This window comes from Lolium perenne, chromosome 7, assembly GCF_019359855.2.
Source record: "Lolium perenne isolate Kyuss_39 chromosome 7, Kyuss_2.0, whole genome shotgun sequence".
Lineage (NCBI taxonomy): Eukaryota > Viridiplantae > Streptophyta > Magnoliopsida > Poales > Poaceae > Lolium > Lolium perenne.
This window is the reverse complement of record NC_067250.2, coordinates 4,131,965-4,154,726: the sequence shown is the minus strand read 5'-3', so window position 1 is coordinate 4,154,726 and position 22,762 is coordinate 4,131,965. Positions and strand designations below refer to the sequence as shown.

At 47.6% G+C, this 22,762-nt stretch overlaps 3 protein-coding genes across 4 annotated transcripts; 2 read left to right on the top strand and 1 right to left on the bottom strand.

Moving 5' to 3' along the window:
* The first annotated feature begins 8,470 nt into the window (after window positions 1-8,470).
* LOC127311638 (protein phosphatase EYA) lies at window positions 8,471-12,545 on the top strand. The gene is made up of 6 exons (XM_051342091.2): window positions 8,471-8,604; window positions 9,187-9,442; window positions 9,708-9,875; window positions 10,830-10,923; window positions 11,687-11,842; window positions 11,942-12,545. The coding sequence occupies exons 2-6, from the start codon at window positions 9,194-9,196 to the stop codon at window positions 12,190-12,192; spliced, it is 918 nt and encodes a 305-aa protein (XP_051198051.1). The 5' UTR covers window positions 8,471-8,604; window positions 9,187-9,193; the 3' UTR covers window positions 12,193-12,545.
* A 3,440-nt stretch (window positions 12,546-15,985) lies between these two features.
* LOC127311639 (uncharacterized) lies at window positions 15,986-16,648 on the top strand. The gene has a single exon (XM_051342092.1). The coding sequence runs from the start codon at window positions 16,076-16,078 to the stop codon at window positions 16,436-16,438; it is 363 nt and encodes a 120-aa protein (XP_051198052.1). The 5' UTR covers window positions 15,986-16,075; the 3' UTR covers window positions 16,439-16,648.
* Window positions 16,649-17,164: 516 nt separating this feature from the next.
* On the bottom strand, window positions 17,165-18,693 carry LOC127313867 (uncharacterized). Of its 2 annotated transcripts, XM_051344348.2 has the most exons (5): window positions 18,504-18,693; window positions 18,366-18,401; window positions 18,196-18,251; window positions 18,007-18,075; window positions 17,165-17,930 (listed from the first exon to the last, which is right to left on the bottom strand). In XM_051344348.2, exons 1-5 carry the CDS (start codon window positions 18,631-18,633, stop codon window positions 17,910-17,912), a joined length of 312 nt encoding a protein of 103 aa, XP_051200308.1. In that variant the 5' UTR covers window positions 18,634-18,693; the 3' UTR covers window positions 17,165-17,909. The 2 variants fall into 2 exon arrangements, with proteins under 2 accessions (XP_051200308.1, XP_051200307.1); XM_051344347.2 differs by having other exon boundaries at window positions 17,165-18,075.
* Window positions 18,694-22,762: the final 4,069 nt, after the last annotated feature.

Genomic DNA, 22,762 nt, shown 5'->3' with positions numbered 1-22,762 from the left:
CGATGGAGGTGTCAGCCACTGATAAGTAAATGTAGAACGGCCTGTCTTGCTGTGGCGGAACCAACACAGGTGGCTTCGTTAGGTACTCCTTAATATCGTCAAATGCCTGTTGTTGCTCTGCCCCCCAGCGAAACTCCTCATCAGATTTGATTTTAACTAATCCCATGAACGGCTCGATTCGTCCTGACAAGTTGGAGATAAACCTTCTGACGAAATTAATTTTGCCGATGAGACATTGGAGCTCCTTCTTCGTGGTGGGTGGCTTCATCGTTCGCACTGCCTCTTTACTTTTCAGGCCGATCTCAATTCCACGTTCATGAACCAAGAAACCCAGGAACTGACCGGCCGTCACACCAAAGGCACACTTCTTTGGATTCATTCTTAGTTCGAACTTCCTAGTTCGGTCTAGGACGTGTCGCAAATCCTCCAAGTGTCCATCCATCGAAACAGACTTGACCACCACGTCATCGATGTAAATTTCCACCAATTTGCCAATTAAATCATGAAAGATGTAATTCATGGCTCTTTGGTATGTTGCGCCAGCATTCTTCGGTCCAAAAGTCATGACTACATATTCAAACAAGCCCACCGAGCCTGGCACTCTGAATGCAGTCTTGTGTATATCTTCTGGAGCCATAAAAATTTGGTTGTAGCCGGCATTGCCATCCATGAAACTTAAAATTTTATGACCAGCAGCTGCATTGATCAATGTCTCTGCTACTGGCATTGGATATTCATCCTTTGGAGTGGCACTGTTGAGGTTCCGAAAATCTATGGCGACGCGCCATCGGCCATCCTTTTTCTCCACAGGTACGACATTGGAAATCCATTCAGCGTACCTACATGTCCTGATGAACCCGGCGTCCAACATCTTCTGGATCTCCTTCTTGACTTCCACCAAGATTTCGGCCTTCATCTGTCGTGCTCGCTGCTGGAACGGCCGAAATCCTTTCTTCAGGGGGAGCTGATGCTCAATGATACTCCTGTCTAACCCAGGCATCTCCGTATAATCCCATGCAAAACAATCTGGGTACTCTTTTAACAAGGCTATCATCGTGCCCCGAGATGTGGATCTAACTTTTTGCTGATAAATGTTGGTCGTGGCTTATCCCCAGGACCAATGTCAATCTCTTCCAGCTCATCAGCTGATGTAAACCCATACCCCAGCTTTCCATCGCCTGCTAGATCAATGTTGAACACAGGCAAAGTGTATGTTGAGGATAATTTTGGCCGATTGCTAGAATCGGCCTCCTTTTTCATTGCAATGCTCAATGAGGGTCTACAACTTCTTGGATTTCTACTATGGCTACGTGACATGCTCGAGATGAGATTCGTGCTTTTTATTTTTGGGGGCCGATCGCAGGGATCGGCCTTGCCACGTACACCTACTGATTTAGATCTTGCTACTCTGTCAGGCCGGTGGATAAGACCAGCCTCACCCCGTTTTTTGAAGCTTCGATGCGTTCACAACCGTCCAAACTGATTCCAGAGAGCGGCTCTTGGTCGTCTGCATCCCAAATATTCATGGCAGCTAGTGAGATCTCGATTGAATCATCTGCCTGAACAACCTCCACTTCATCTCCATCCCACTGTATGATGCATTGGTGCATTGTGGATGGGATGCAACAGTTAGCGTGAATCCAATCCCTTCCTAGCAGGACAGCGTAATTGCTTTTGCTGTCGACAATGAAGAACGAGGTAGGTATGGTTTTTCGGCCTACGGTCAGATCTACATTCAGAACACCTTTTGCTTCTGATGCTTGGCCGTTGAAATCGCTTAATGTGACGTTGGTCTTGATCAGATCGTCATTGGAGCGTCCCAAACGTCGTAGCATGGAATACGGCATTATGTTGACTGCCGCTCCCGTGTCAACTAACATCTTGCTGACAGGCTGCCCATCGATATAACCTTTTAGGTACAGAGCTTTCAAGTGCCTGTAGCTCCTCTCTCGTGGCTTCTCAAAGATCACTGGCCGTGGACCGCAGTCGAATTGAGCCACCAATACTTCCTCGTCGTGTGGAGCACAAAACTCTGACGGGAGTATGAACACCATGTTTGTATCAGCCGATGCCTCTGCATCGGCTTTTGTCTGTTTGGGGCGCCACACTTTTTTTAGCGGGCGCATCTCTGTCTCCAGCGTTTGCTGAATTTTCACGGCCAGATCGGGCCGTGCCTTCCTCAACGTGTACATGTACTGTGCTTCGGCTTCCTCCAGGTTTCGTAGCCGCTGCACCCTACGCTTCTGAGAATGGCTGAGTCCATCAGGGCACCACCTTGGCCGGTGGTACCTATCTCCTTCTTCATCTGACTCCTCGAAGTCTTCATCTTGAGACGACTCAGCTCGTTTGTCCTGAGGTGGGAGAGGTCCTAGACGCTTGAACACTGAAACTTCATTTTTTCCCTTCCTCTGCGGTCTACATTCTGGGCAGTTCTCGATTGTAGGCAATCGGCTCATTCCTGAGTCCCAGCAGTGTTTAAAGAAAGGACAGTTCCAATGCCTATCTATGTCTTCTTGCTCTCTTGACTTCCCTCTAGCGTAACGCTCGTACCCTTCATCGTCTCTATCATATCGACGATACCCCCTGTCATCTGCATCAGACCGACGATATCTTTCGTCACCCACGTCGTAGCACCGACGTCGGTCATACTGCTGCTCATATTTGTTAAGGAGATGCGCGGAGAGTGGTCGTTGATACCGCACGCTTCTCACTTCTTCTTCTGTCAGGTACCGTCTGTTATCATGTTGGGGCCGGTCGCGTGGATCGGCCTCCTTTTTCTCCTTGCCACGGGGGTGACTGTTTTCTGCTTTATCTTTGCCATGGTGGTTACCAAGCCCTGCCATGTTGATATCAACAGAGAAACCTGGCTCGCGTCTTAGGGAGTGACTGAGATCCACCATGTTGACGCCAGGAAACGGATGTGTGTCTACTTTCATGGCAAATTGTCCGAAGATTAATCGGCCTGACTCTATCGCCATTTGAATCTGTGTGCGCAACACTTTGCAGTCGTTGGTGGCGTGGGTGAACGTGTGATGCCATTTGCAGTATGGCCTACCGTTCATCTCTTGTGACGTAGGAATTTTGTGGCCTTCGGGTAACTTCAGCTGTTTCTCCTTCAGTAGCAAATCAAAAATCTGCTCAGTTTTGCTTAAATCAAAGTCAAACCCTTTTGGAGGCCCTGGTTGTTTCACCCATTTGCAGGACACGGGAACTGCCGTCCGAGTCCATTCAGCCACAGCGACTTCCTGATCTTCCGCAGGGTCTTCATCTTCCTCAGCGTCGACCAGGCCTATCGTGCGCTTGAACTTGTCTTGGTACAATTCTGGGTGACGCTGTTCATACGAAGTTAGTCTCTGGACCATGTGCGCCAATGAATTGTACTCCATTTGGAACGTCAGATCCTTGAGTGGCGCTGCGAGGCCTGCCACGGCCAGCTCGACTGCTTCTTTCTCCGATAAATGAACCGAATAACATTGGTTCTTGACAGTTCTGAAACGTTGAATGTATTCAGACACCGTCTCTCATCGCCTTTGCCGAACCTGCGTCAGATCGGCAATGTCCGCTTCGGTAGCTTCTGAATGATATTGTATGTGAAACTGCTCCTCCAGCTGCTTCCATGTCCGAACTGAATTTGGGGGTAGCGAGGTGTACCACCCAAAGGCTGGACCCGTGAGAGATTGGGCAAAGAACCTCACACGTAGCGGTTCTGATGCTGAAACCATGCCCAACTGTGCCAAGTATCGGCTCACGTGCTCGATGGAGCTAGATCCTTCTGATCCACTCAATTTTGTGAAGTCAGGGAGCCGATACTTAGGTGGCAGCGGGATCAGGTCATATTCATTGGGATACGGCTTGGAATAGCCGATTGTTTTCTTCTTCGGCAGGATACCGAACTGATCTCTCAAGATTGCGCTGATCTGATCCACAGTAGGAGCTGTAGCGGTTGAGCTGTCCGGACTCGTTGTAGTGGCATATTTAGTTAGCCACGCTTGTTTCTCAGCATCTGCTCCAGAACTTCCTCCTGTCGTAACAATCGCTCCTGCTCCGGCAATTCCTCCTGCCGAAGTTTGGATCGCGCGGCGTCCGGTTGTTGCGATCCCCAAGACGTATGTGCACATGTATCCATGTGGGATCTCCTTGGGCGGCTCATACAAGAATTGGTAGTCGCCAGGATCACCTCCAACCTTATAGACAACGTATGCCGGTGAACCTTGTTGCTGTGGAGCTGCCATTGCAAATGGCAGTGGTGGCCTGGTGTGGAATGGTATCTCTCCCTGATAAGTCCCTAAAGCAGGTCCTGACGGAGAATACTGATGTTTCATGATTTCTTGCACCACACGAAGCGCAACTCGCTCAAGCGTATTCACCAGGCTCTCAGAATGCCGATGTAGAGAATGAGCCACAGCATAGTTAATTTCTTGGCGCAGGGCTCTAGTACGCTCCTCCGAAGGAAGAGACAGATCTAATCCCTCGAACGCGCCTTCTGGTGTGAATCCTTTGAACCTGATGCCGTGCGAACGGGTCTTCTCAAAAGAGCCGATGAGATCGGCTTCAAAGATGGCCTTCAGCTCATCGTATTTCTTCTTATGCTCTGCAGGTAGATCCTCGTACTTGATCGGTTCGTCCGACATCTTGGCTGCCGATGTTGACGTGGTTGTTGTAGAAAGTGTCCCACCGGGAGTGCCAGAATGTGTTGCCTGCCAAAACTCACCGGTGAGCAGTGGTTAAGCAACACGAAGAGCCGGGAGACTCCCACGACCGCTTAGTGGGCCCTGGCGCCTCGCGTCGTCCCGCAAAGTCCCAGCACACGTCCTGGCGGTTGCAAGGGCGTGCCACCTGACCTATACCTGATCAGGAAGATGTTGGATTGCTTCGTCTAGTCTCCTGCATGGTAGACACGTAAACATTAAATACGAGCCCGATCGGCTCTCAGGTTGCCCTGTGGATCGGCTCAAAGAGCCGATCGCCCCATGGTTCACGTTGGATTTACGATGACATGGGGCTCCTGCTTGATCAAAACAAAGCTAAACCAATCTACGACAGTTTAGGGTTTTCACCGCATGATCGGAACATCCTACGCGTAGTTGGGCCTAGCAGATACAAAAGATGATGGAAACTATCCCTAAAAGAGGCCTAAAAACCAACGTTAAGTCAATTCCCGGAACATCCCTTATAGGAACGGTAAAACAACACCTTACGCACTACCGGATCATCCAACCCCAGCATAAGGCCTAATCATGCAGATATTAAACTAATCCTTGAAACAAGGAGCAACTATAACGGATTGGATCTACTAAGTAACGAATAAGCAAGGTGCTGCCCTTACACCTGTTCAGGTGTAAGGACAGCTAGATATCGAGGGACGGCATTGCTAGGCAAATATACATAAGAAAAGCATCAATGCAAGCCCCAAAACATCTACGATAAATAGTGCTACTCGCCATCAACAACGCTTCAGCACGAGTAACACAAGGTAATGAAATAAACGTGTACTGCCTAGATCGCAAGATGCGATCTAGGCAGCATGATGCTTACCCGGAAGAAACCCTCGAAATAAGGGGTGGCGATGCGCCTGGTTTGTGTTTGTTGTGAACGTGATTGTCCTCTATTTCAGAAACCCTAGATACATATTTATAGTCCAAGGGACTTTCTAATTCGGAAGTACACCTGACCGTGTACGAGCCAAACTCTATCTTTTACTTCTAACCGACACAATCTAATAATATACAGATACACGGGCAATCTAGCCCAAACTCTTCGCGCAAGGCCGCTTCAGAGACGCTCCACGTGTACATCCTTCAAGCCCATCTCAATTACGGCCCACCTCCTGATTTGGCCAAAATCTGGTGATAACACTACGTTCAAGCATGGCTAGGGCGGCACGAGCACCTCCCGTCGAGCATGGCAGCCAGGGGCGGAGTCCTCTAGTTGAGGCGGCGATGTTGATCCACTTCATAGGCGATGCACTTCAGTGCGATCCCGCGGAAGAGGCGGTGCTGTGGATCTTGGGTCCCTTCCAAATCCTCCGCCCTTGATCTGCCGGCATACTTCCGATGGGTTTGGCGACTGGTGGTGTGGGGACTGCCAGCCTTGCTTCGAATAAAGGGGGTTTGGTCCTAGCAGGACTTTTCCTTTTTGCAATTATTCTTTTTTTGGTTGTATGCAGTAGTATTGCCATTAGAGCCATGTGTTGTTGCACAGGTTTGATGTAATTGGTATCTTCGCGATATTAATATATTTCCTTTATTCGAAGAAAAGAGAAATAATTTTCAAAGAAGAGAGAAACAATAAATAAAGTTAGCTTAATTGATTTTGATTCCACTGATGCCTCACTATCGGCTGCAACATTAAGAGGGCAGAGTCATGTGTGCTGCATGTATTTTCAAATGGTTGTATGTGCGAAGAGTAAACGTGCAAGTGATGTGTGCAATCACATGTGAGTGACGTGGCTTAGGATGTGTATGCAGCTTCTATCGTTCACCGCCCGATCGAGCTGGGCAAATGACTCATCAAAACATCCTAACAGTGTTATCTGAAAATGTTGAACGCTTATTGTAGTTGCCACATGCCCCCTTTGGCTAGTAGCTAGCTTTGTGGTATCAAAAGCTTCGATTATACTAGAAGCTATCGGGGACAAAACAATCCAAGTATTGAACACTTGTTTTTCGTGGAAGAATGGTTATGTATGATTAACAGATTACAACTTTTGAAAAGAAAAGAAATGCGTCAAAAGGTTGTGGTACGCACTTTTATGAAACCATGCACCACATTCAGTTCACACGATTCTATAAAGCTTGTTATGATCTCTCCAATGTAATCATGATACAAAAAATGCCGGGGTCTTTGACAAGATGGCTAGAGAGGAATGCCAAGGTCTTTGAAAAGATGGCAACCCTGCCGAGGGAGTTTTTTCGGCGTATCATGGCAGAGTTTGAGCAGTGGAAGCTCGCCAAGCTTCCAGAGTGTTAGTATGGAGGAGCTCACCAAGCTTCTGGCTTTTATAATCAAGTAACTCCTTCTCTTCCTTAACGAATGAAGACATGCGATACTCACGTGTTCTTACGAAAAAATGATAAAAAAAGATCTCCCATTTAGGTCAATTGGATTCAGCCTCTCCTACCTCTGTTGCCCCCTTGAGTGCCAAAACGATATGAGGACACACATGGAGCCGATGTATCACTTCCTCTGTTAGCTTGTGGCGCACAATAAGATCCTCACTATGCATAACTTGGTAACCCGCAGCTGGCCTCACGCCCTAGTTTGCAAACATAGCATATTCACTCGAAGATAGATCAGGTCTTGTCCTATAAATTGTAGCTTCACTCCGGTGGCGAATGGCCGCACGATAAAACAACATCTAATGGAGTGCCATTCAACCAACAATGCGATGAATTCATTGTCAGCTTTCCAAAGCCTATAAGAAGGTGGCCAACAACCATCGTACTGGTGTGATTAAGTCTAGAAGGAATAACGGGCGGGTTTCCCACAACGTCATCATGCAGTGCTAGGATGTGGCCCTACTAAGTCAAGAGTTTTCCCAACATGATTGCAACTATTCCGAGGATATCGGGACTAATGTTTTCCTTGTCCACCAGTTATGTCGGTGCCATGACTCTTTTTTCCTTAGGATTTTATGTAAATATTATTTTCTTCGTAACTAATCGAATGACAAAGCATCTTTATTCATCTCATACATAATTTCCAAAGCCCTCCTTGATGAGCTATATGTTTCCCATGCTTCTCTCCCCGTATCTCTATCAGCTTTAGTTTCGTTATTTTTTTATTTCTTTTTTTGGCAAATATTAACCATGCATTATATTAGAAATAATTTGATGACAAAAAAGATCCTACAAAGTTCACCATAGACATGGAAATACACTACCTTTTAAGAGCAATGCACATGAAGTTTGGTCGCACATTGCTTGCTTTGAACGAAGATTTGGCTTCTCAATAGCATCGTCGTAGATGAATCTACATTGGCAGAGCTGGGCCGATGATTGGTCTATTTAACTGGAAATAGAGAAGGAAAACTTAGATAAGCAGATATGCAAAAGAATAACAACCGCTCAAGGGATAGATTAACAACTAAGGTTGATGCAAAATCAAAGAGGCCCCACCCCTCCCCCGCCCCATCTTCGGACGATTAATCCACAACCCTAGAAACCCAACTATAAAACCAAACCATCGAGCGGCATGCTCGATGAGCACACACAATGACACAACCAACAAAAAGAACTACAAAACCAAACCAGTCATCAGTTTTTTCAAATCACCATGTGTAATTCTGATAAATTTCAAAATGCTCCGGGCTAGTTCCTAAAGAAAAACAGAAACAGCTTTGTCGTGTGGATTTCTCTAAATCAGTTCTGTTAACTTTTTCAACGGGCCAGATAAGGCCACGTCACTTGTTCTTCATATCTCTGTCTCTGTCCCAGGAGAGAGCTTTCTTTCTAACAAACAGCTCACGAGCTCCAGGTGCCTCCGGCTTCGCATCGCATCCGCCGGCCCACGCCGCCGCATCTCCACCGCCCTCACGCCGCCGGGGCAGCCGGACGCGGCAGCCGTGCCCGCCAGCCAGGTCTCCGCCGCCGAATCTTACGCGAGGTAGAGCTCCGTTTCGTCCACATCGGTTTTACTTTACTGGATTGGAGTGGAGATCCGAATCCGTGCCTGGATTGGTCCATCTCGCCGATCACGAGCCCTATCCTGTGCTGCTCGGGGTTATTCCGGGAGTCCTGCCCTGAGGTTCCCGTTAGCTTCGCTCGATCTAGTCGAAATAAATTGTGCCTTTCAGTTCGCTGCCGGATCAGTGCTTCTGCGTGGTGGAAGTGGTGATCAGTACCAGTTTATTTGTTGGAATTTTTGGGCGCGTCGTCTGGTACATGAAGAGTATAGAGCAGTAGAGGGGACAAAGGGGCCAACATGGAGCAGGGGTTGTACAAGAGGAATTTTTTCCCCTTTTGAATTGACCCGGCCCTATGTTGGAACATATGTAACCTTAAACGTATCGAACTTCAGGACTGAATGTCGTCTTTCGGCACGTGTTCCAGCGACAGCGTGTATGATGATACCATAAGAATGGAATTTTGTAACTAGCGACGGCGCACTTCGATAGCGTGCTGACCTGAGTTTAGCTCATCGGTGTGATACTGCATTCCAGCGTGACGTGATCATGTATGTCGACAGGTGCCGAATGGACGAAGTTGTCTCCGCTTTGGCAAGCAGCCAAACTTCCGCCGGTGATGGCGTGACAGACCAGCCTATCATCAACGTGTACGTATGGGACATGGATGAAACGCTTATTCTGCTCAAGTCGCTGCTGGATGGGTCGTTTGCGGGGCATTATGAAGGCCTCAAGGACCATGAAAAAGGTACTGAATTAGGGAAGCGTTGGGAGAACATCATTCTTGAACTATGCGATGGGCACTTCTTCTATGAGGAGGTCAGTTGACACCTCAAATCTTATCCGCTGCTAGCTTACTAGATTAACATATCTATGAGAACATTTGGCATTTTTCTCTGCATGTTGTTTTGCCTTTTATCTTGTTAGGAATGATAGTGATACTAGAAATACCAAAACTGTATTCAATATCTTCTTTTGATATTGTGGATGAGTCATCTAGCTGCATATTTGTACAATGTGGGTCCATTTTTATATGTCAATTTCTATCTCATGTACTGATCTTTTTGTTCTCTCACATATGCAGATCGAGAACTATAATGAACCCTATCTCAATGCATTACGTGCATATGATGATGGGAAAGACTTGACGAAATATGATTTTGAGGCCGACTGCTTTAGTTCTCCTTATGATGATGCGAATAAAAGGAAGCTTGCCTATAGGCATCGTGCTATTGGAGACAAATATGCAAAGGTGTCACAATAATTACTTGATCTTACTCTATTTCCTTGAACATTTGTTACATGCCATTAAGCAGCTCTGTTGCATTTAATAGCGAACCTTCTAAATATGGTGATGCCCAGTGCCCAGATTACTTTTTGAAAAAGATATAATCGATCATTTCGTGTCATGAGAATGAGTAGGCAGCCCATATAACCTGATGAGAGAATTCACGTAGCAGCAGTCTCCTTTCTGTAGCAATAACTTCTTTTGTGGTTTTTGGTCTTTCATTCTTAGACCTAATCCTTGTGATATTTTGCTCTTGGCCTTAGTTTTCTACAACATCTAGCAAGTGGTAGTGGTATGTTGCAAATTCAGTGTGCAAACTTTCGTGTGTACAACTTTTTCTGCATGCATATCCTAATCTTGTAACACATGGAAGCCAGTTTTGTTCAGAGATGTTAACATCTTTTCATGTGAGCTTCTAGAATGAAGAGTATTCCAACATACATGTGGTTAACCGTTAACTAAGCAAATTAGCATTGTGAGTTGTAACCAGATAACTAGATTTCATCAGGACAACCAGACCACGCAAGTTTATGTCTAGTCACAATTTAATATTTTCGCTCAAGCTTTACATCGAGCACTGACCATATTTTGAATAGTTGCCATATGGCGAAAACATTATGTTTGGCCATTTTTGGCGGCATGAGAGTGGGGTGGGTCTTGTATCATATATTGATTTGAAAATGTCAAGAAAGTATCTCCGTTCTGTAAAATAGTATTAGGCAGCTGAACTGCAGCAGGTATATTGCTACTATTTGGAGTTCCCAGCCATCATTTTCCTTATTGAAAAGCTCCCGAGCTTCAGTTTTATTGCTACTATTTGGAGTTCTGATTCGTAAAGTTATTAATTTGTAAATTGTAATATTTCTATTAGTCTCATCTCTGAGCCACTAAGCTTAAGCTGCTCTGGCGTTTTTTCAGGGTTTGGAAAAAATTCTGGACCACCACATGTTAAAAGTCTGGAATGATTTGTATAGTTCGACAGATAAATATACTGATGGTTGGCTTTCTTCAGGTATTGTGATTCATACTAGTTTACTATTTCCACTTGGAAATGTTTCTTACTGTTGAGAAATATCAATAATTGAAACAAGATGCTTCTGATTTTCACTTGAGAAAAGGTGGTAACCATCCATTGGAGTTAAAGTGTTTACATCCAAAAATCTGCTAGAGCATAATGACATTATGTAATGCAAATTATGGAATACATGATAATGTTAATATCCAAGCAAGATGCTGCTAAATTTCTACTTCCAGTCAGTGAAAAAAGAGAACATGCTTTCAGTTTCATGGTGAACTAGATCTATTATAAAAGCTATATGTGTTTACAACCTCCAAGAGGATGCATTATAAAAGCTATATGTGTTTACAACCAAGACTCCAAGAGGATACATTATATGATATATATATGTCATTGATGAAATCTAGATTTTTGTTTTTTGGTGTCCGTATGTACCCTTGCCATAAGATGTGGGAGAAATAAGTTGAAGTGATATCATCCTCTGAAAGCATTCTTGTTATCCTTATCCATTTTTCTGCACTAAAAATGGCTGGTGTACTCTAAAAACAGAATCGCATGCCCAATCTATGTTTACTATTGATCCGGCTTCATAAGGTTGCTGAACTGTTGATAACTATGTATACTTGAATCTATGTGCAAAAACAAATAGAGTATTGGCATAGAGGGATAGAATGGTTAACTTCATTGCCTTCTTGCGTCAACGTCTACAATGTGTTTTGTATGCTTGAATACTCAATACTGTTTTCCTGATATGCAGCTCATAAGTTGCTGGAAGAAGCACTGGGTAAATCGAGAGCTGAACCTGGTAGCAAACCTTTAGGCATCAATCTCATAGTTACTTCAGGGTCCCTGGTTCCAAGTATTGCCAAATGTTTGCTGTATCGCCTGGATGACGTGGTCTCATCTGATAATGGTACACCTATGTTGCCGTAGTAGTTAGTGGTTTTTGTTCACTTCATTTTTGTTGTGCATGGAAATTTTATGCTAATGATCAACTGCTTACATTGCACAGTCTACAGCTCGTGGGAAGTGGGGAAACTGCAGTGCTTCAAGTGGATCAAGGAACGCTATGGCGGTCCTAACGTCCGCTTCTGCGCGGTCGGTGACGGGCACGAAGAGCGCAGCGCGGCATCCATAATGAAATGGCCCTTTGTCAAGATTGAGATCGGCCCCGATGCTCCTCACAGGTTCCCAGGCCTGAGCCTGTCGACCATACATGGTATCATGGATGCCGTGTACCAGCCATCGAGCAAAGATGGTTGATCTTGGATGCCAATCGGCCTTCAGATCTTTCAAGCTAAGGGAACTGTAGTAGAGTGGGAGATGCTATATACATAGGAGGCAAGCTGGCCTGCCCTTGCGTCGAGAATCGGGAAGACGCCTGTGCGATAAATAAGAGCGTCCGATTCGCTCGGTCATGTCGAAGTTAAACCGTGTCCTTATAGCCTCATCTTACTGTTATCCGGGGAATCATCCGCTGTTTCAAGTTGTATAACAGGTTGGTTGTCGTCGAGAGTCTGTATCTGTGTGCATTCTCATTTAAGATTTGATTATGTACATATGAGGTCTGTTGGAAAATCTGGTTTGGCGTATAGCCCAATATATTATTACCCTGATGTTACTGGTTTGATGGAAGGTTCGGAGACCGGCGGGGTGGGCGCAGAGCTTGTTCCACCAGCGGCGGGGACTGAGATCCAGGCGATTCACGGTGTGCCTTACCCTCTACATCTGCCGTTCGTCCCGTATCAGACGACAGAAAATGATAGAAGACAGATGAACTCCAGACTTTGCCTTTTCAGCTGTTCTGTGGACTTGGGGAGGGCCCTGTGGCGCTTTATTCTCCACTGGCGGCCAGCGGAGCTCCCCTACCTTTCCCACAGCGATGGCGGCGAGAGGTAGTCGTTCGAGGGAAGCGGGAGGGAGATGTCAGAGTGGTGGCCGATGAGACCGTCGGAGTGGATGAAGAGGGGCCCATCGGCGTCATTTTTCTGGTGACTGCCGCCATCTTCCTACACATCTTCATGGCCTTCTGGATGCCGGCCATGTTCCCAGAACTTGCCACAGCGAACTGTAGGGGTTCGCCGCCGGTCTCCGCGGACCCAAAGCCGGCTAACTGCGCGTACATGCTGCGAGACCACATTAAGACCATGGTGGGCGAGGATGCAGGACAAGAACCTCGAGCCTGCGACTCTGTGAGGGTGTTCCACCGGCGACAGGGACGGGGACCATGTGGTTCAGGTTAGGGCTGGACTTACGAGCTGCTCGCCTCGTTAAGGCTCGGCTCATTAAAAATCATAATCGTTAAGGTTCAGATCATTAAGCTTGTTAACTTCCCCGCTAAAAGTAAAGTTTGACTCGGCTCGTTATCGTTAGTGCTTATTAAAAATCATTAAGAAGCAAATACAGGAAAAATGCTAAGCTAGTAGGTTGGCCACCAAGGGGCACATGGGAATGCGGTCATCAAATACTTAGGGGCACGAGGCTAGTGGTTGGAGAAGATGAGAATACGAGATAATTAAGATACAAGTAAGACAAGTGGTTGTTATTGAAAATGCACTCATGTGACCGGAAATGGTGAATGTAACCTGGGTGCGTGCGCACCCATTTACGGAAAGTTCAAAAAAATACTATTTAAAAATTTCCAAAAATGTGAAGTAAATTTTTGTATGTAGATATTATGTTGATACTTACTCGTGTGTGTTTTCACGGAAAAATACCATTATGTGTGACCTACACGAAAATGACAAAATACAAATTCCTATTCCTGTGAATAGTACAAATTCCTGTTCACTATTCTCATTTGGATATTTTTTCATTTTTATGCAGGCCACACACAATGGTATTTTTTCGTGAAAACTCACACGAGTAAGTATCGACATAATATGTACATGCAAAATTTTACTTCACATTTTTTGAAAATTTTAAATAGCATTTTTTGAACTTTTCGTAAATGGGTGTGCGCGCACCCAGGTTCCATTCGTCCGGGTCGCTCATATGACGGGCTTTCTTGTTTTTGATAGTGAGTCAAATTTTCTAAGATTGACTACATGTCTTGAGACATATCACTATACTTGCTAACTTTTAGTTGCTAGTGAGCTTAACGAGTGGCTCATGAAACTCATTAGCTTGATTGTTTAGCTCATTAGCGTTAACGACCAAAATATAATGTTTGGACTCTGTTCGTTGAGAAAACGAGCCAAGGCCAAACAAGTCAAGGAAACGAGCTCTCGTTTAGCTCTCGTTTAGCTCTTTATGCCAGTGTAGGAGCCGTTACCTAAAATCGAGGCTCACACACGGGAAGCTGCATCTCCTGGGCGGACGTGACCACTGGACGGGGGCAGCAGACCTTCGCTCGAGAGCCCACGTAATCTCTTGTTTTTTTCTGACATGGCCCACGTAATTTCTCGGATATGAAGGGTCTGTTTGGTTGGTCACAAAGTTTTTTCTCGCATGGAAGGAAATGAAAACGGGTCTGTTTGGTTACCCACGGGAGAAAGATTCTCTACATCGCACAAATTTTAAAACAGCTAAAAAATTGGTAAGAAAAACGCTCGTTTTTGCAGGACGAGGCTCATTGAGCCCAAAAGTGGACCTATCCTGCCGCGAAAGGCTTGGCTTGTGGGTTGCAAGCGAGATCTGTGAAAGTTTAGCTTTCAGTTCATTTTGTTATTTCTAATTAAACATTTATCCTAAATTTGAACTAAAAGTAATGAAATAAACTAGAACGGACACCTCAAGAAAAGAGAGAAGTCGGATTTGGGTTATCTCATGAGACCCCGCTTGCAACTGTGCTCGTAGGTCTTCGCCTTGACCACTCTTTGAGGTTTCCACGGCATTGGTCGTGGCGGTTGCCTCTCTTGGATGTAGAAAAAAGTCAATTGCTAGCGGTGGATCTAGTTGGTAGGTTTAGATAAGTCGGTATTGCTGGATTTACGGATTGAGAAATTTACAGAAAGCCTATGAACTATGTGTAATGAGTGGATTTCCTCTGGCTAGAAAGATGTTTCAGTTGGCTAGGTTATCTCCTACTGTAAAACTAGACATGTGAGTTTCTTCTCATCTAGCTTCTCATGAATGAAATGAGAAAGATAGATACACATCAATAGATAATCGAAAAAATTAGGTTTTTTAGCCATGAAAGTTCCAACTCAGAACTTAGATGTATTCAAAGGGTTTTATAGAGTAAATACAGTTTTTTTTTAGAGCTCAGTGAAAAGGCAAAGGAATTCTAAAAGCACCCTCAAACATGACATATTTCGTCCGGCCTAGCTCGCCTTGCCTCCTGCTCAATGCTCACAGCATGCCCTAAGCACTACTTAGATATTTCTTGATCCACATGAGAGTCAACTCCCTTACACCTACACCGGATTATGTCAATGAGAGCTTGCCAATAGAGATACTTCTTACTTAGAGGCACCGGAGTTGGACAACTCAAATTGCATTGACAGCGAACCCTTGGTAGATGATTCAGAGCAAGATCAGATTCTTGATGATGAGGGCCCCCTTTGTTTGATCGAGCGATAGTCCTGCTTCATCATCGAGAGGGAAATAACCCGGAGCATCAGCTAAGGCCCTAAATGACCGCTCAGTGATGGTTAATTATCTATGCTATTCCGATGTTTGTACATCCAAGTTGTTTATTTTAAAATTTTCTTACACTAGATAGATGCCTAGTTAGTGATATCTTTTCTATACAAATAATCGTTGGTACTTATTTATTTCCGTAAGTTGTTACTACTGTAGCAACCTCTCCTTATCTTAGTTTTGTGCATTGTTGTGCCAAGTAACGTCCCATCCCATCGCAGCCTCTCGTGGGGCGCTTGACTACCGCCATGCCCATGCACCACGACTGCATGCATTGATTTCCTGACGTACGTGTACTTATTCCCTTTTCTGGAAGCATCCTTCCGTCAGCCCAGCTGGCCGTCTTCTCTATCGGTCGTTCTGTCGTAAAACATGCATGTGTGCCACGTGTCCACCACGCGCCGCTCACTGATTTGTTCACGTGGAGTCTGCCCGTCCGTATAAATTTCACTCCATCGAGCAGACCACCACATCCAAACGGAACCAAGCGCGAGTGAGTGAAAGAACCGAAGAGAGGCAAGGAAGGAAGAGAACAGGAGAGGAAACTAGACCAGTGAAGAAGATGCAGGCTGCCAAGGAGAAGGTGAAGGACGGCGTGAGCGCGGTGAAGGCCAAGACCAAGATCACGCGCGCCAAGGCGGAGGAGAAGGCTGAGGCGGCGACGGCGAGGTCGCACGCGGAGCGGGAGCTGGCGCACGAGCGCGGCAAGGCCAAGGTCGCCGCCGCCAAGATGGAGCTACACCAGGACAAGGCGCTCCACCGCGAGGAGGCCATCGAGCACCGCATCCACAAGCACGGCGCCACCGGGTGCCTCGGCGGCCACGGCCACGCCCGACACAACAAGCATGGGGTCGCGGCGGCGCCCGCTCCGCCGCCTGGTGCCGGGGCGTACTACCCTCCTGCCGCCGGTGCTGGCCACTACTAGGCAGCCGGCGGCCTGCAGGACGGCTCTAAGATAGACGTCGTCGTTTGTACTGAGTAATAATTTCCACATTGCCTGTGTTGTTGTTTGACGCACTACTAGGCGTGGCGTGCTTGCTGGCTTGTTTAATGTAGGCTTGGATCTAGCAGTGATGTGAGCTGCATGATGCTTGTGTATGTATGCTAATGGAAGACCCCAGATGCTTTAAATTTAGTAACAGATCGACGAGGTGGCTTTGTGTATGGGTACATGATACATCTAGGAAGCACATCATTTCGACGGGCGGTCTGTTTTACCAATAAGTCAAAGACTACTGGAACTATTCTGAGGCTTCCTGAAACTATTCTATAAGGCTTCTTGAAACTATTCTAAGGCTTCCTCAAGTTAGAATGCCTCTGTGAAGTTCTCACGCAGAGGATAAGATGCAACTCCCCCTCTTCTGCTTCAATGTCGTCCCTCCCTCTAAACTTTGCTTCAATGTCCGTCTCTCTCTCTCTCTCTGAGCTTTTGACCTCTGTGCCCATCTAAGCATTTGGTCTCACTGGATGACCTGGATCTTCCTAATATCTTTTCGTGGGCTAGATTATTTGGGCTAATTTACTTTTTAAGTTTGGTGATGAATTGAGCTGTTTTAGGGTCCATAATGGAGGCGCTGGCGGTAAAACAAATAGGGATCGGACGGCTCCCAGTCGTGACCCCTATACTAAAAAAAAATTTAATTTTAAAATGTAACACAATTCATAGAAATATTAGATTTTAGTTCGACCATATTTGACCAATATTTCTACAAATTAAAAAACATAGACATTTAAAAAAACTAAAACTAGTAACGGCCGTTGCCGCCTAGGCCTAGTACCGCCGCGTAGTCGTCCTCCTCGTCGCTGGGCTCCTCCTTCGGCTGCGTGAGGTAGCTGTAGCTCTGACCGGCGTCCCCGCGCCTCCTGCGCGGCCTGCTGGAATGGCCAGCGTTGTCATCGTCGTCCAGGTTGACGACGAGGCCGAGGCGGTGACGACGCTCATTCTCTGCGGGGCGGTGATCCGCCGTGCTCCAGGCCTCGACGAACTCGTCTGTCTCCTGGAACGACTCCAGCTAGGCGCGGCGTAGTCCCGAGAACTCCTCGGGGTCGTCCTCCGCCTTGATGATGGACGCCACCGCCTTGTACTCTGGCGGCAGCGTCCACTCCCGCTTGACGGGGTGGAGCTGGCGTGGCGGAGAAAGGTGGCGCCGTTCATGGATAACGACGATGCTGCCACCGCCATGGTGACGCATGCGAGGAGGCACCTCCTCCTGCTCGTCCTTCACCATCGCCAAGAAACGTGGCGACGACGTGTGGTACGGCGGGTATCTCGCCGGGAAAGAGGAGCAGCGTGAGGAAGACGATGGCATCTTCCACCGCGCCGTCCACGTCCCCTGGCCTCGCGAGGGCGCTAACTGTTGTGGCGACATTTGGGCCCCGTCCCACAAATACAGTGATCACTTCGTTTTTAATTCGAACTACGAAAAATCAACTGATCAGGTCATTATCAGTTTGACATGGATACAAACTTAGGTATTTCAAACATATATGGACCTGGGTTTCTAGTGCTTCCTCAACTGGCATAGTTCCTGAATTTAGCAATGATTCCACTCCAACCAGCACCTGTTTTTTCCTCCAAGCAGTAACAGTTTTGCATCATAATAAAGTAAAAAATTTCATCAGAAAATAATAATAGTACACCCATCAGTTGAGATATTTTTGAATATTCATTTTTGGTCTAACCTCTGCACTGTTAGTTGTTGTACTCATAAGATACTCACTATACTTGTTCATGACATCTGTGTAAACAAAATATATCTGGGCTTACTTTCTCCATGCAAAAAATAGTTCAAATCTGAATTCATGCAACTCATAATCATGTTTGTGAATTCTATGACATTTTTTCTTCTTACCATGATATGTGTCCAACATTTCTCTGACAGGTAAACCTACAAAGGATGACAAGATGAAATAAGAGAGGAGATTTTGTTTGTGCAAAGTTTCAGAAGATGAAGAAGAAGGGATCTGCTGGGGTGAGTGAATGTGAGTACCTATCTGCCTTTGATTTGCAACCAGATCTACTTCTGGGCCTTTGATTTTCGTAAGATTCTCTTGGATTCTTGGATTCTTCTTCGATTCTGGTGGTCTCTCTTGTTCTTTTTCATGGACCAAATCCTCCATTACTGCTCCTCTGTAGTACGAGGAAGGAGGAAAGGATGGAGTGGTTGTGTGCGATCGGTGGAGACGGTGGAGGTTAGGTGAGATCTCCCGTACCTGTCTTTTCTTGACGTGAAAGTGGCCGTGGCCCAAACAGATGAAGCCCAGCAATTTGAGCCCAATAAAAAGTGCAAGAACAACACAAGGAAAAAAGTAGAAGCCCAACAACTTTGCTGGACGATAGGTTGTTTCTTTTTCGTGGCCTGTGGACATGCGATGACGTCAGCTGACTCATACTTATTTAAGTATCAGTCACCTGATCTCCAGTCGCTCCCATATAATATCAACGTGATCATTTGTTATCACTTCCACGGTTTGCTAAGCCCGCAACGAAATCAAAATTAACATGTGGTTTTGAATGGTTATGAGGGTAATGGTGCTCTCCTCATCCCACAAGGGATCAAATCCCAGCTTTGAGACTTTGTCGGAATATGCTTTCAGCGAGAAGCGATGTTTACTTTAGTAGCTATGCGTTTATATTGGCTTCGCCAATCTCAAAATCCACATCAGTTGAGGAAATAGCACTTCACACCACTTGTTGGGGCTGAAGCTTCCACCTGTCTATGAAATCCACATGCGTTTATGAACCATTGGCATAGCTCCCTCCCTGTTGCGCCCGAGGTCACTAGACCGTCGGCATAGCTCCTGCAGGCGAGCCGTCCACGAGGGTGTCAGCGCCTAACACGTGGCCAACCTATGACCATTGGCATAGGTCAGGCGTCGTTCCCCCCGTTTGTTAGTGGTGGAGCCCTAACGGCAACATCTGTGCTGACGGCCAAAGAAACCCGTCAGCATAGCTGGTCTATTCCGACGGTTATATTGTACCGATGGTTCTTTCGTTGTGCCGTCACACGCTTTGCCGAGGGTGGTGGGCTGATGGTGACCGTCAGCATAGGGTTGTGCCGACGGTTTTGTGCGCTATGCCGACAGCAAGTACGATCGGTGGAGAAGCGTTTTCCTGTAGTGTTTCCAAATTTGTACAAACCGTTGTGTGAAACATGTGTGCTTAACTGGTTGATGAATTTTAGCAGACCAGTTTGATCACATTGAGCTTGGCTTGGGCTCGTGATAGTGCGTCTGATTTGCTAATGGCCTATTAGGTTTTTTAATTAGTACTATTATGTTCTCTGCAAAGAATTGCATGAAAAAGTGGTGTTTTGTGCAACAATAAATTGAAGTTGTGGTTTTGTACAACTTTAGCCCCAACAAATGGTGTGAAATGCTATTCCCTCACATCAGTTTGTTAAAGGAAAATGCTCCATATCCGTCGAAGGATGGGACGCGCTGTGCCTCCGAGTCCCGCGTCGTCGATGCATCTTGATCTGGTGGACCAGGCCGAGCCACGTCAACCCATCGCCCCTTCCTCCAGATTCTTCCAGGTAGCCACCACGCGGCGGGAGAAACGTGGGTGGCCCCCACCCGCTTCCTTATCGCTTCATCTCTCATCCCGTCCTCTCGATTTTTGGCTCGTTCCCGTTCTTCTCGGCCTCCTCGGCGAGTTCCTCGGTACACCACCCATGCCGCTATAGCCGGCCGCCGCCACTGCTCCTACAAACTGGCCGGCCAGCACAACGATGCCGCGGCTGCTAACTCGAGCCCTTGCTGAGATCTATCTTCCTTGTCTTCTTGTGGCCCGTCCTTCAACGTCCCTTGAGGAAATCCGCTCAGTGGATGTTCTCCGACGTGTCTCCGTCCCTTCTGCTGCCGGCGTCGCCGCGTGCTGCCCCTGCTGCAAGCGCCTGCGGCCGGCGCTTCAATAGCTTTGGCGCGGAAGCTGTAAAGGATGGACGCTGATGCTACAACCTGCTGTGGGCGCCGCCGGAGCTAGAAGGGCCACCACGCGGAGCTGCAAAGGATCATGGTCGACGCTGCAACGGCCTCCCGTCTGAGCTGCGAAGGCCCATCGCATATGCTGCATGGCCTGCCGGCGTAGCTGCATGCAGCAACCGGCGGTGCTGCCGCCGGAGCGGCGGAGCTGCAAGGAGCGGAAGGGGGTGCTTCAATGGTGCGCCACCGGAGCTGCAAAGGTGCACCGCCGAAGCTTCAAAGGTGCGCCACCGGAGCTGCAAAGGTGCGCCGCTGGAGTTGCAAAGGTGCGCCGCCGAAGCTGCAAAGGTGCGCCATCGGAGCTGCAAAGGTGCGCCGCCGGAGCTAAAAGCGACGAATGCCGCCGTTGTTAGACCGCCTCCGTGCTGCAAGCCCTCCGACGAGCGTCGTCGTAGTGCTGCTGCAAGCTCACGGCGGTGCTGTTTTTCGTCACCGATGACTACTCCCCGGTGGTCCTCTCCGGCGGCGTGCTATTCCGGCGACAATGGCCGGCGGCGCGGTATTCTCCGGCGACGCGGTCTTCCGGCAACAATGGTCGGTGCCCGGTGTTGTGCTGGAGTTCTAGGCCTGGGGCTGTCGGTGTTCATGTCCGTGTGTTTGTTTATGGTGGAGGATCAGTTGGAGGTGGGTAACGAAAATTTATTTTTCTTTGTACACGTGTCAAGCGGGGAATCCGGAGGTTCGGGGGCTTGAAATCCTCCGGAGGATTAGGGCATCTCCAACCGGGAGACCCAAACCCAAAACCGTACTCCGGATGGGTCCAGATGGGTCAAAACTGCACCCAGCGGGGCAACCCAGCCTAAAAGCGGATGCTCCCGACGTCCGGTTTGACCCAAAACTGACTCAAATCTGGGAGCGATTTGGGTCGAGGCGGACACAAGCGCGCGTCCAGTCTGTCCGGCCGGACACGCATTCTGGCCCATTTGACAGAGAGACAAAGACAACCAAATGGACCCCGCAGCATTCTCTCTCCTCTGTCCTCCTTTCTCCCATGAAAATCCATGGTACAGCCGCCGGAGTTTGGCTCGCTTCGTGGACTGCCGCCGTCGCCTACTCATGGAGGCACCCGTCGCCGCCGCCTCCTTTTTTTCACACCTGCCGAAAGTCGTCTGAGGCAAAACAAGCTCCGCGGCCGCGGCGAGTTTGGGGCCGCTCCGGCGACGACGGTCAGAGATGGAGTAGAGCAGGCGGAAGGCGGACGCGCTGCTGTGCGCCCGCTTGGAGTCGACACGCTGCTCGCTGGCGCTGGTGCTGCGGGCGGTCAGAGCAGACGAGACGCTCGGAGCGCTGCTGCTCGATGCTTTGCTTGGCTTGTACGGGCGGACGGGCTGCTGCCGTTGCTCCGGTGGGGACGAAGCCGCGCCCGCGCTGTGATACGTCCAATTTGCATCACTATTTTATATCATAATTTGCTGTTATTCATTGATATATTTCATATTGGGACACATTACTTATGTTATTTCATCTATTTTGCATGTTTCATCGTTATTGGAGGATCGAACACCGGAGCCAGGATTCTGCTGGAAAAAGCACCGTCAGAACGCAATATTTCGGAAGATCAACTCTGGAAGGAAATTATACCAAAAATCCTATTTTTCAAGATGACGAAGGAAGCCAGAAGGAGGAGCCAGGAGCAGCCAGGGTGGGCCCACACCCTAGGGCGGCGCGGCCCAGGCCCTGGCCGCGCCGGCCTGTGGTGTGGAGGGCCCACGACCCCTTTCGCCTCCTTTTCTTCGCCAAACCCTTCGTCCCGAAGACCTAAGCCACAGAGGGTACCTCGCGAAGAGTTACAGCCGCCTCTGCGGGGCGGAGAACACCAGAGAGAAAAGAGCTCTCCGGCGCGGGCAGGAATCCGCTGGGAAATTCCCTCCGGGAGGGGGAAATCGACGCCATCGTCACCGTCATCGAGCTGGACATCATCGCCATCACCATCATCATCATCTCCACCATCAACATCGCCGTCATCACCGCTGGACACCGTCACCGCCGTAGCAATTTGGGTTTGATCTTGATTGTTTGATAGGGGAAACTCTTCCGGTATCGATTTCTACTTGTTGTTGATGCTATTGAGTGAAACCATTGAACCAAGTTTATGTTCAGATTGTTATTCATCATCATATCACCTCTGATCATGTTCCATATGATGTCTCGTGAGTAGTTCGTTTAGTTCTTGAGGACATGGGTGAAGTCTAAATGTTAGTAGTGAATTATGGTTGAGTAATATTCAATGGTGTGATATTTAAGTTGTGGTGTTATTCTTCTAGTG

Coding starts and splice junctions, on each gene's coding strand:
- LOC127311638 (XM_051342091.2), top strand. CDS start 9,194: ATGGACGAAGTTGTCTCCGCTTTGGCAAGCAGCCAAACTTCCGCCGGT. Junction 9,876..10,829: donor TTGGAGACAAATATGCAAAG/GTGTCACAATAA, acceptor GCGTTTTTTCAG/GGTTTGGAAAAAATTCTGGA. Junction 10,924..11,686: donor TGATGGTTGGCTTTCTTCAG/GTATTGTGATTC, acceptor CCTGATATGCAG/CTCATAAGTTGCTGGAAGAA.
- LOC127311639 (XM_051342092.1), top strand. CDS start 16,076: ATGCAGGCTGCCAAGGAGAAGGTGAAGGACGGCGTGAGCGCGGTGAAG.
- LOC127313867 (XM_051344347.2), bottom strand. CDS start 18,633: ATGGAGGATTTGGTCCATGAAAAAGAACAAGAGAGACCACCAGAATCG. Junction 18,402..18,503: donor TGCAAATCAAAGGCAGATAG/GTACTCACATTC, acceptor CATCCTTTGTAG/GTTTACCTGTCAGAGAAATG. Junction 18,252..18,365: donor AATGTTGGACACATATCATG/GTAAGAAGAAAA, acceptor TTGTTTACACAG/ATGTCATGAACAAGTATAGT.